A 13,030-nucleotide genomic window follows, 5' to 3' on the forward strand; every position below is an offset into this window, starting at 1 on the left:
GTACCAAACCAAAGAAGGATCATCAGAAGGCAACATTCGATTGACAATCTCTTTTCTTTCGTTTTTTTATTTAAACTATTACTTTTCGATTTTGGAGACAGGTTTTCTCATGCCAAACACAGGACTGTATCACAAGGTCAAATACATTTCTGCAGTCTCTTTCTTGTTTGGGGTCAATAATAGCAATTCTGCTTTTCCTCCTTCAGAAAATGGAGTCAGCCATCTCCCAAGCCTTCCAGGAAGAACTCACCTGCTTCATTTGCTCGAGCTACTTCACAGACCCAGTCACCATAAGTTGTGGCCACAGCTTTTGTCGGGCCTGCCTCCACCTGTCCTGGGAAGACATCAAAGTTCTTGTCCATTGCCCTATATGTTGGGAACCATCACAGCAGAAGGACTTAAGAACAAACATTGTACTGAAGAAGCTGGTGACCATCGCCAGACAAGACAGCCTCAAGAAGTCCCTATGCTCCAAGGAACACACGTGTGTTACCCACAAGGAGACCAAGAGCATCTTCTGCATGGAGAACAGGATCTACCTCTGTAAACTGTGCTCAGAATCCCATGAGCACTGTGCTCACACACACTGTCCCATAGAAGCAGCTGCTGAGGGCCAAATGGTAAGTGAGACTTGGGGACAATGGGAAAGCTGTAGAGGGAGGCTTAGCAGACCACAGCAAGATGGTTGTCCTGATTATGAGGAAGCAGCTGTTTTCAGGATGCTGGCACTTTATTAATAGCTAATGAAGAAAGGGTGACGATGAAGGTGAAGATCTCTTGAGAGACACATCGAGTCATTTCTACTTACTGATACCTTATGCCCAGGGCCCTGGAGAGGGAAACAATAAGTTCCTATCATTGAAACCTGTCTCAAGGATTGGTGGTGGTGGCACCTGGGCTTAATCCCTGCACTCCAGAGGCAGAGGCAGGTGGATCTCTCTGAGTTTGTGACCATTCTGGTCTACTAGAGAGTGTTCCAGGGCAGCCTCCAAAGCCAGGGAAGAAACCCTGTCTCAACTCTCCCACCCCAACAAAGTGTCTTATGGCAAAAGATGAAAACATAAAAGTACCTTGTAGCCAAACTGAGAGAGAAGCACCTGTGAAATCCAATGCTATTCATATTATCCATGATTAGTCATTCTTATTAATCACCTTTTGCGCATACGTGTATGATATGTTCACTGTTCTAAAGCCTAACATTCATCATTATCAAAAGTAAAAAAGAACACTGTGCTCCTTTGACTCTCCCTTAGTAATTTTACTTGTTGCCTTACAGGCTGTGTATGAGCACTGTTTATTGAACATTGATATTCATTATTCCTTACAGGAGAAACTTTTAAAAAAATGGCATCTTTATGGGAGAAGATAGATGAAAATCAGAAGAATTTAGAGGCAGAGGACAGTATGATAACTCAGTTCAGAGTGAGTATGAGATTTATGCTTAAAATCTGGTTGAGGCCAATATTTTTGAAAAATTTTGATGAAAGATTTTGGTAAAAACCATGGGACATGTTACTAGGAAATCATTTTGTACTGGCCTCATTCTGAGTGCAAGATATAATTGGACACGTGGAAAGAATGGTCTGGCTGAGCAGCAAAGGTATCTGAGACCAGTGAGTGAATTGCTGACATGACAGTTCAGCACACTGGATTAGGCTATGACTTGCACCATGAGTCCTAATGACTACGTACAGAGGTTCACATTTGAGTGAACACATGAATTATCAATCAATACCTTTTCTTCAGGCACCTCTCGATCTCTTATATAGGTGAAAATGCTTAGGGCTCTATTGCCTGTGCAATGAAAGAAAAAGAAATACATGGAAACCAGGAATTTATATTTCCTGAACAGTGGGGAGAGTAAATCCCAGTCTATGTAGCACAGCGATAGAAGACATTTGTCAAATGTAATTATTTAGGATGCAATGCACTAGGGTCAAATACTTTTGCAATGTGATGGTGAATGTCCCTTTTCCCTCAGGAGCACTTGACGCAGCGGGAAGACATGATCAGGACAGAATATCAGAAATGGAATCCAGTGCCCTGTGGTGAGGAAAAGCAACATATTGAGAAGATGAAAAATGAAGGCCAATGTGCTTTAAAGAATCTTAGGGAAAGGAAATCCATCATCCTCCAAAATAGCATGGAACTAAGTGAAATATATAAGAAGCTGATGGTACTGTCCCAGAAACCATACATGGAACTTCTCCAGGTGAGCAAGTAGGAGTGCACGAGAAGTCTTTGTTGTCTGAGACCCATACTGGTGATTGTTATACTAAGATAGCTTTCAATAGTCCCTGCATTTGTGTTAGGGGGTTTCCCTTTCAGGGCAATCTGGAGAAACAAAGTTCAATAATAATCTTGAAAGAAGCTTTTTGGATGGGGTGTTTGTGGTGCTCACCTTTAATCCCAGCACCTGGAAGACAGAGGCAGGGGGATCACTTTGAGTTCGAGGGCAGCCTGGTCTACAGAGCAAGTTCCAGGACAGCCTTGAAAGCTATACAGAGAAACCCTGTCTCAAGAACCAAAAGAAAAAGGAAGCTTTTAGCAATTGTGTCAATAGTTTCCCCAAGGAATATGTCCAATTTTTGCTTTTGTAGCTTGTGTCCTTAGAAGCCCAAATTCAGGCATTGCTATTTCTCAAAATCTATTACCTCTATTGGCTATTGTATACAATTTTAAAGAAAGCTATTTCTAATTTTTTTCTTTATCAATGTTAGGTTTTGGGACTTCTCTAGGAGGTTGTAATTTTGAGATAGGATCCTATTCTTTGGTACACAGTAGCACCAACTGCCAGTAATGATCATGCCTCTAATCCAGAAATTCTGGAATGACTGGTAGGAAAGCACCATGCAGGGGTGACATCAAACATTTGAATGACCCTCAGTTAAATTATCTCTCTGTGCATTGTTTTCAAGCTGTGGGAATGTTACCTTTGCCGACATTCAAATACCCATGTCCTTCTCGAATTTTACTTAGTATGATTTCATCAAGAATTCAAATTTTGTTAAACTTTTTTGCAATATTCTCAGATGTAAATTTATATTCCCAAGGTGTGATTGTGACCGATATGTGTCTGTACTTTACAAACACACTTTGTGCCGTTTCTTCAGAAATCTCAGTTTATCTTCTTTTTTTTTTTCAGGGTTTTGATGACATCTTACAAAGGTGAGTTTATCCATCAGTGTAAGACAAGATATCCTGAAATAGGATATAAATTTGATCAAGTTGCCTTAGGAAAGTGCAGATGAAGTTCATGTATTGAAATTACTTAATTGTTTGTGCATGATATGTTTTCTAAGTTTGATTGGATGGGTTGTATTCACGTGTGTGGTAATGTGTGTGCAGGTGCATGCACACGTAGCCGTGCACAGTTGGTGGGGACCTAGGACAACTTTCAGGAGAGAGTTTTGTCCTTCCATTCTGAGTAACAAGGGGTAAACTCCACTTGTCAGGCTTGTATTGCAAGGGATTTATCCCCTGAGCCCTTTGTCTGAACCTGGAGAGAGGCTTTTCCTAATAGCTGGGAAGATGTCTTTAGCAGATCAATATTTTCTTCTTCTTGCAGGAGTGAGCCAATGCAGCTTAACATGCCCCAGGCTATGAAACCAGAGCTCAGTGCCTTACCTATCACTGGACTATCTGAACTATTCCAGTCCTTCCAAGGTGAGTGTGAACAATATTGAAATGGGCAGAGGTAGACTTCAACACTGAGGTAACTCTTTCTGCACAAATATTTTACCTCCCCAGTATTATGTCTCGCTAATCACACTGTAGTATTATTCAATCACAAGGTCGTTAATAAGCAAAGAAACAGGCAGAAATGACTACCAATATCATGTATGTAATCCTGGCAGAAAAAAGAGTATCACTTGTTCATTGAGCGATAAAGAATGACAAATTGATTAAGGACAGTCTAATCCAAATTAAGTGTACCCATTGATGGATATATTTGGTTATTTTCCTTTATATATTTTAGCAATTGATTTCTTATACTACATTATAGTTTTTTTAATAGTATTAATGTATTTTTTACATTCCAATCCCAGCTTCCCTTCTCTCCACTCCTCCTATATTCCGCACTCTTCCCCAACTTCCATCTACTCTTGGGAGATGGTAAGGACTACCCTAGGAAGTATATGTCTGTCCCATCATCTTGTTGAGGCAGGACCAAGGAACCTCTCCACCCTCCACACTCCTGTGTTTAGGCTGAGCAAGGTATCCCCATATAGAATGGGCTCCACTAAGTCAATTTGTACATTAGTGGTTTACATCTTGGAGTCAAGACCAGTGGCCTCACATATTGTCTTAGCCACATCATTGTCAGCTGTATGAAAGGAGTCTCTGGGTTTTGTCTTAATGTAGGCTCCTCATTTGTCAGACCAGCGTTAATGATTTCTCACTAGCTTGGGTCAGCTGACTCTGTGGGTTTCCCCTTCATCGTCTTGACTCCTTTGTTCATATTTTTGTTCCTCCCTCACTTTGACTGTATTCCAGAGACTTGTCCCTTTGGTTAGTCATGGATTTCTGCCTTTGCTTCCATAGATTTCTGGAAGAGGGTTCTAGCTTCGCTTCATGTCTGGTATTCACTTATGAGTGAGTACATACTCCATTTGTCTTTCTTGTTATGGGTTATCTCACTCAGGATGTTTTTTCCAGTTCTGTCCACTTGGCTGCAAGTTTTAGTATGGCATTGTTTTATACTGCTGAGTAATACTCCATTGTGTAAATATAGCACATTTTCTTTATCCATTCTTCAGATTAAGGGTATCTAAGTTGCTTCAAGATCTGGATATTATGAATAATGTTGCTCTCAACATAGTTGAGCAAAGGAACTTGTGGTGTGAATATGCCTCCTTTGGGTATATGCCCAACAGTGGTACTGCAGAGTCTTGAGGCAGGTTGATTCCTTATTTTTTTCTGATACACGGTTTCACTCTGGAGGCCGGGGTGGTCTTGAACTCACAGAGATGTGCCTGCCTCTTCCTCCCAAGTGCTGGGACTAAAGGCATGTGTGCCACCACTGGCCAGCTTGATTTCTAATTTCTGAGATCACCATACTGGTTTCCACGGAGGCTGTACAAGTTTTCACAGCCACCAGCAATGGACGAGTGTTCCCCTTTCTCCACATCATCTCCAGCTTTAGCTGTCATTAGTGGTTTTGATCTTTGCCATTTTGATGAATGTAAGGATTGATCTCAGAGTTGTTTGGATTTGCATTTCCCTGATGATTAAGGATATTGAGACATTTTCTTAAGTGTCTTGGCACCATTTGAGATTGTTCTGCTGAGTATTCTCTGTTTAGGTCTGTATCCCATTTTGAAATTTGATTAATTGGTAGTTTGGTGTCTAGTTACTTGTCCTTTGCTTCATATTTTGGAGATCAGTCTTCTGTCAGTTGTGGGATTGCTGAAGGTCTTTTCCCATTGTTTAGGGAGCTGTTTTGTCCTGTTGACCATGTTCTTTGCTTTCCAGAAGCCTCTCAGGTTCAGGAGGTCCCATTTATTTATTAATTGTTGCTCTCAGTGTCTGTGCTACCAGTGTTTTATTTAGGAAGTGGTCTCCTGTGCAGTAGTGTTCCAATTTATTGCCCACTTATTCTTCTCTGAGGTTCAGTGTGGATGGATTTATGTTGAGATCCTTGATTGATCCATTTGGACTTGAGTTTTGTGCATGGTGATAGATATGGACCTATTGGCATTCTTCCACCTATTGAAGGCAGTTATACCAGCACCAATTGTTGGACATGTTTTCTCTTTTGTATTTTGTAGTTTTAGCTTCCTTTTCCTAAATGAGGTGTGCATAGGGGTGTGGGTTAATATCAGGGTCTTTGCTTCTATTCCGTTGTTCAACCTGTCTGTTTTTATGCTATTATGAAGCTGTTTTCATTAATGCAGCTCGAGAATAGAGCTTTAAGTCAGGGATGGTGATGCTGCCACTTGATACTTGATTTTATAGGTACAATCTGTAGTTTTAAAAGACACAAGGTAGAATGGTGCACACTAGTCATCCCAACATTCAAAACAGCCATTTAGTTTGAGGACATTCTGGTCAACATATGGAGTTCCATGGCATTCAAGGATAAATACAAGACCCTCTCTAAAAAGGGACTGAAAAAGAAAGCTCATAAGTAACTAAACAAAGCCACAATGAACAATGAACAATGAAAATAGAACAAAATTGTGACAGTGTCTGAATCACCTTGCAGATAAAAGTCAACTGTAAGCTCCCAGAGTAAGAATCAGGAACAAGAGGTTACTGGAGGACAATTACTACCAGGGATACACTTCCAAAGCATATTTAGCTCTTCCTATTGTAGAAATACGATTCATTACATGGAAATCACAGCACTAATATGAAAACCATCACGGCTCACATCAAAGGAATGACGTTTTATGAAGACCCATGAGAAGGGCATTTGCTGTCACTGAAATACACACATCTCCCTCTTCCAGGTGCAAATAAAACTTATCTGCCAGAAGCAGAGTGAGGCTCCCTCCTTGACAGCATCTACAAAGTCATAAATCTTTCGATCATGCTACTCTGCTTCTTTTGGAAATCTTTGACTTTGACGAGCCCCTGAGCCCCATTTAATCCCTAGTCTTGTCCTGTTTTTAAAATCAAAGAAGACTCTAGGACTTCTCTTACCTGAGAAATGTACATGGTGATTTCAACTAAAATGTTGACTCTTCCCTCCAGGACAAGTCTTCTTTCCTGAACAAAATGCTATCACTTGGAAGACCACCTTATTGAATTACATGAGAAGAATCAGCTTCAGACCTCACCTTCAGGGCCCATCTGTTGATATTCCTGAATGCTATACCGTCTTCTGTGGATCAAAGTGTTCCATCTCAGGGAAATATTACTGGGAGGTGGTAGTGAAAGACTCTTTGGACTGGGTTGTAGGTGTCTGTATAGATTCCTCATTTGGGAAGGAAAACCGATGTGTTGGATGTAAGCTTCTACTTCTTGCCTGTGTGAAGGAGGGTAATCATTGCAATCTCCTGACATCATGGCCAGTTATCCATCTCTACATACAGAAGCCAGTGGACCGGGTAGGTGTGCTCCTTGATTGTGATGATGGATCTTTAAGTTTCCTGGATGTTGCCAGGAGTTCCCTCATATACAAGTTTCCTTCTGGAACCATCAATTTCCCTGTCCAGCCTTTCTTCTGCACTGACAAGACAATATAATAAGAAGGTGTAGTGCAGCATTATAGTGTATTTTAATTATTTCCTACTATAATGTTCCATCCTGTTGGCTGTTAAATAATAAAACACCATTAAATGAAGAGTATGATTGACTATTGTTGTTTTTTGTTTGTCCTCCACATATTCCACAAGGAACACTTTCTTTCTTACTGGTTTTATCTTCTTTTGTTTTGTTTTGTTTTGTTTTGTTTGTTTTGTCTGTTTGTTCAAACCTGTCAGAGTTACTCATTAGGACTAAGGCTGAAGCTCTTAGTTCACTGCTAGAGTCCTTTTTAAGTAAACATGCTGAGGACCCTCAGTTGAATTATAGCACAATAAAAATAGCATATATCTGTCTATGTGTGTGCATACATATATTCATCCATGTGTACATCCAGCTGTTTAGCATTTTACTATCTTATTGTTGCCAGGCAAGAACACAGATGTCATGGTAATTTTTATTTCTACTTGAAGCATGCTGCAGTAATCTGAGAAAGGGAACGCTCTTTGGCAAAATGCCTCTATAACAGTGGATTGTGGGCAAGTATTTTCTCAGAGATCAATGAAGGAATGGGCATAGCCTTGTTGTAAGGGCTTTCCTTGGGTGGCTGGTGGTGGGATGTATAAGAACGCAGGCTGAGCATCCATGGGGAACAAGCCTGTAAGCAGGATTTCTCTATTGCCTTTGCTTTAATTCCCACCCTCATGTTTTTTCCCCCCCTGGGTGAGTTTTTGTCCTAACTTTAATGAACAGTAATAGGGAAGTGTCAACTAAATAAACCCTTTTCTCCCCAAGTTGTTTTGGTGAAGGTGTTTTATCACATCAATAGTTTCCAAAATAAGACAATTTATTACCAGTATAATGGAGTATTGCTGTAGTAGACTTGACAATGTTGATTTGGAGAACATTGTGGAAAGATATGAGACCTTGGGATACAAAAACATTTGAGTGTTAAGACCCAAGTGACCTGTTCTATAGGACCTTGGAAGGCAAGAAAGGTAAAATGCCTCCTCCCCTGGGCTTCACATTAGAGCCCACATCCCTGGTAGCTTTACTGGAGGCCAAAATGGTCCTCGGGAAGCCAGAGAAGACACCACCCACCATCCACTAAATACCTTTAAGTCTGTCCAACAACCTCAGACTGAACCTCATCCCCTGAGCATCACACAAGAGTCCACAGCCCTGAATGCCTTATGGGAGGCCAGGCTGATCCTAGAAACTCCACGTAAGACTCCACTCAGTGTCCAATGTACACTGTGGTGGTATTTTGTTTGTCCTCTACGAAATAAAGCCTACCTGAAGATCAAAGTGGGGAACTAGACACTGTGCAGCCATAGACATCTGGAGGTCTGCACAGATAGACCAGAGTGATATGGCTTGGCAGATGGAGGAATATAAATCAGAAGAAGTCAAGTATTAAGTTTCTTTTGAGCCTGAGGATTTCCTAGATGTTGGAGCTGTAGTGTCTGGCTGCTCTGCTTCTCTGATCTTTCAGCTCTCACACCCTAATATCTGACTCCAACATTTTATTAAGACCAGTTAGAACTCATGCTAGATTTGCCTCCAATTTTAGGGATGAATTCACAAAAAAGACACTTGCCTGTGGCTTTGCTGCCATGGGTACATGATGGAGATATACACTGGACTCCTGTTGGAGCTCCCTCCTCACTGGCTCGGTCTCTTCTCTCCCCGAAGCCTGCAAGTCAGTTTGAGATGTTTTGTTGTTGCTGCCGCTGCAGTCTCTGCAACAAACTCCATAGACCCCACACTGCAGAGGCACCTGGGCTCCCAATGCTGCAGTGGTAGTTACCTGCTCTACACTGGATGGCACAGCCTCATGTGTTTCTTCCATGCCAAAGTGCGTGTGGTTTTCTGACATCTGGCTTCCTCTCCCCTGTGGGTTGCATGTTTCCCTTAGACCCACACCCTCCTCCCGTTGCCACTCTCAGAACACGGCTGCATGCTAGCAGCTGCAGCTGTCCTCAGGCAGACTGCTCACCACCTGTGTTCTCTGTTCAGACATGCTTTGCCTCACACTCCACCGTCACTGCTGGCTGATCTGGTAACACAATTGAGGGCCATACTCAATAAAATATAAACCAAACAAGTTATACAAAAACATCACTGAGACTAGGAGTCAGTTCTTTGAGCAAACCAACAAGATAGATAAATCTTTATCAAAACTAACCAAAATGGAGAGAGGGAATATCCAACGTAATAAAATCAGAAATGAAAACGGGGACATAACCACATACACTGAGGAAATTCAGACAAACAGGTCATACTTCAAAAACGTATATTCCACAAAATTGGAAAATTTCAAGGAAATGGGCAATTCTCTGGAGAAGTACCACATATCAAAATTAAAGTAGACCAGATAAAGAAATTAAGTAGACATGTAACTCCAAAGAAACTACAGATAGTTCTCAAAAGGCTCCCAACCAAAAAAGCCCAGGCCCAAATGTTTTCAGTGCATAAGAATTCTACCCGAAGATTAAGAGCTAATACAAATGCTCCTCAAATTGTTCCACACAAGAGAAAAGAAGGGGCACTGTCAAATCTATGATGCTATAGTTACCCTGAAAAACAAAACACACAAACATGCAATAAAGAAAATTGAAGACCAATCTCTTTCACAAACATGGATGCAAAAATACTCAGTACAATAGTGTAAAACTGAATCTAAGAACATACCAGAAACATCATCCACCATGATGAAGTAGGCTTCAAGCCAGATATGCAGGGATGGTTATATATAAGAAAATCCATCAGTGTAATCCACTATACAAATAAAGTGAAAAACACCCCACATGATCATCTCATTAGATTCTGAAAAACACTTCCTCAAAAATCCAACATCCCTTCATGACAAAGGTCTTGGAGAGATCATTGATGATTCTTGATACAAGAGACATGATTAAGTCAGACATTTTGGCTCAAGCCTTAAATCCTAGCACTTGGGAGGCAGAGGCAGGCAGATCTCTGATTTCCAACCCAGCTTGTTCAACAGAGTGAGTTCCAATACCGGCTCCAAACAATAGTGAGAAACCCTGTCACGAAAAACAAGAAAAAGAAAGAAAAAAAAGAAAAAAACAGAAATTTTTTATTTTTATAATTGTAATCAGACCAATTTTCAATTAGAAACAAGCTTCATTTATATATCAAACCGATTTCCCTCTCACTCCCCTCCTCCTGTGATCTCCCCACCTGTATCCTAACCACTTTCTGCTACCCAGGGATGGTGAGGCCTTCTATGGGAATCTACAAAGTCTGTCGTCATTTGGAGCAAAGCCTAGGCTCTCCCCCATGTGTGTAGGCTGAGAGAGTATCCCTCTCGGTGAAGTGGGCTCCCAAAGTCCATTGCTGTACTAGGGATAAATAAAATCAAATATCCTTAAATTTAATGAAGGCATTACACAGCAAACAAACAGCCAACATCAATCTAAATGGAGAGAAATTCAATTCCATTAAAATCAGGAATAAGATGCGTTTAATATGGTACTCTAAATTCTCGATAGAGCAAGAAGACAGCAAAAGGAGATCAAGTGGATATAAAATGGAAAGGAAGAAGTTACTTTCCCTATTTGGGGATGATGTAACCCCCCTCCCAATTTCTATCAGGGTTATTCAAAGCTGACAAACACCTTCACTAATGTAGCAAGATACATGATTAATGCAAAAGCAATTCATTAGCCATCCTATATGCAGATGACATACAGATTGAGAAAGATATCAGAGAAACATTATGCTTCACAATAGTCTTAAACAATATAAAATATTTGGGGTAACTCTAACCAACTCTTCCCAGAAGACTTCGTCTCAATGATGCTAGGGTCTTCGTAATCAGAGTTGCGTTTTCAACATGAGCTGACCAGAAACACTGTGCCAGCAAAGCAAGGATTTTACTTTAGTGGTTCTGGTCTCTGGCTAATCAAGCTAATTAATGAGGTCCTAATGAGGTCCAGCCGACAAGTTCTCACAGATCCTTGACACAAATGGTCTGATAGGGTCTTTGATTTCCTCTGAATCCTCACAACCCAGGAATCTATCATCTTTGCTTTCTTACTGTCCAAGCATAGGACAGGTCTTTGAGCTCTCAACACTCAATGTGATTTTCTAGCCCAAAGGTTCTAAATCTTTCCACCATTCTCCCAAAAACATCACTATCAGCTGTGGGACGGTCGTATCCTGGTGATACCCTCTATCCTGATACTAAATTGTCTCATTAAGAGTACAGTTGCTGTGAGGAAACAGCTTGATCAAAGCAATTTGGGAAGAAAGGGTTTATTTACTTACATTTCCATATCATTCTTCATCATCAAAGAAAGACAGGTTAGGAACGTGCAAGGGCAGGAATCTTGAGACCATGTAGGCTTCCTTTTTACAGAATTGTCTCTCATGGCTTGCTTAGCCTGCTTTCTTGTAGAAGCCACCACCTGCAACCCAGGGAAAATCCTGCCAACAATGATCTGTCATTCTCCCTCATCAATAATTAAGAAAAGTCTCTACAGGCTTGCCAAATGTCATGGATGCATTATATCAACTGGAATTCCCTTCTCTGTAGCTTGTTTTCAGCTGACAATAAAAATGAAGTTAGGACAAATTGTATCTGTGCTCCTGTTTGGCAACATTAAGATAGCATGTATAATTATAAACACACACCTATATAATATTTTTGTGCAAGAATACAACTAAGTTTCCTGAGCATACTTAAAATGGGATCTAGAAATGAACTAAGGCTTTAAGTCATAATTAATAATTCAGAAAAGTTTCCAAAAACAAAGAAGCAAAAAAAAAACATCTTTAGTCATCAGAGAAATGCAAATCAAAGCAACTCTGAGATACTATCTTACACCTGTTAGAATGGTTAAGATCAAAAATATTAATGAAAGCTTATGCTGGAGAGGATGTGGAGAATGGGCAACCCTCCTCCAATGCTGGTGGGAGTGCCAACGCATAGAGCCACTTTTGGAAATCAGTATAGTATCTTCTCAGAAAAATTGGCACTCAATCTACCTCAAGACTCAGCATTCCCAATTTTGAGCATATCTTTAAAGAATGCTCAATCTTACCACAGGAACCCATGTTCACCTATGGTCAGCACAGCATTATTCATAATGGCCAGAATCTGGACTCAACCTAGATGTCCGACAACTGAAGAATGGGTGAAGAAAATGTGGCACATATGCACATTTGAATACTACTCAGCTGTAAAAAAACAATGACATCTTGAAATTCAAAGGAAAATGGAAAGAACTAGAAGAAACCATCCTGAGTGAGGTTACCAGACACAGAAACACAAATATCATATGTACTTAATCATAAGCAGATATTAGACATAAAACAAAGTTTAACCAGTCTACAGACCACAACACCCGAGAAGCCAGAAAATAAGGAGGACCTTAAGATTGATATATTTGGGGCTGGAGAGATGGGTCAGAGACTAAGAGCGCCGACTGCTTATCCAGAGGTCCTGAATTCAATTTCCAGCAACCACATGGTGGCTACAACCATCCGTTATGAGACCTGGTGCCCTCTTTGGTGTGCAGATATACATGGAGGCAGAATGTTGTATACATAATAAATAAATAAAATCTTTAAAACAATGATATACTTGAATGCCCCATTTTGGGTTCAAATGGCCCCAGACACAAGTCCTGGTGGAATTCCTGAGGCTGGCTAGAATTTGGTAACATGTCTTTGGCCTATTACTTCTGCATAGGAGTAACTCAGTAAAACTGAGTGCCCAGCTACTGCTAGCATGGTGAAATAGTATGGGCCCTTATACCCCACCCCATCCTGAGGTCCAAACCCACTTCCTCAACCCTATATAAGTACC

The 13,030-nt window shown here is 40.7% G+C and overlaps 1 protein-coding gene across 1 annotated transcript; it reads left to right on the top strand.

The window, feature by feature from the left end:
• The first annotated feature begins 209 nt into the window (after window positions 1-209).
• On the top strand, window positions 210-7,241 carry LOC118239809 (tripartite motif-containing protein 43B-like). Its single transcript, XM_035453797.1, has 5 exons — window positions 210-725; window positions 1,982-2,212; window positions 3,146-3,168; window positions 3,569-3,666; window positions 6,700-7,241. Exons 1-5 carry the CDS (start codon window positions 210-212, stop codon window positions 7,191-7,193), a joined length of 1,362 nt encoding a protein of 453 aa, XP_035309688.1. The 3' UTR covers window positions 7,194-7,241.
• Window positions 7,242-13,030: the final 5,789 nt, after the last annotated feature.

This window comes from Cricetulus griseus, unplaced genomic scaffold (genome assembly GCF_003668045.3).
Source record: "Cricetulus griseus strain 17A/GY unplaced genomic scaffold, alternate assembly CriGri-PICRH-1.0 unplaced_scaffold_29, whole genome shotgun sequence".
Classification (NCBI taxonomy): Eukaryota; Metazoa; Chordata; class Mammalia; order Rodentia; family Cricetidae; genus Cricetulus; species Cricetulus griseus.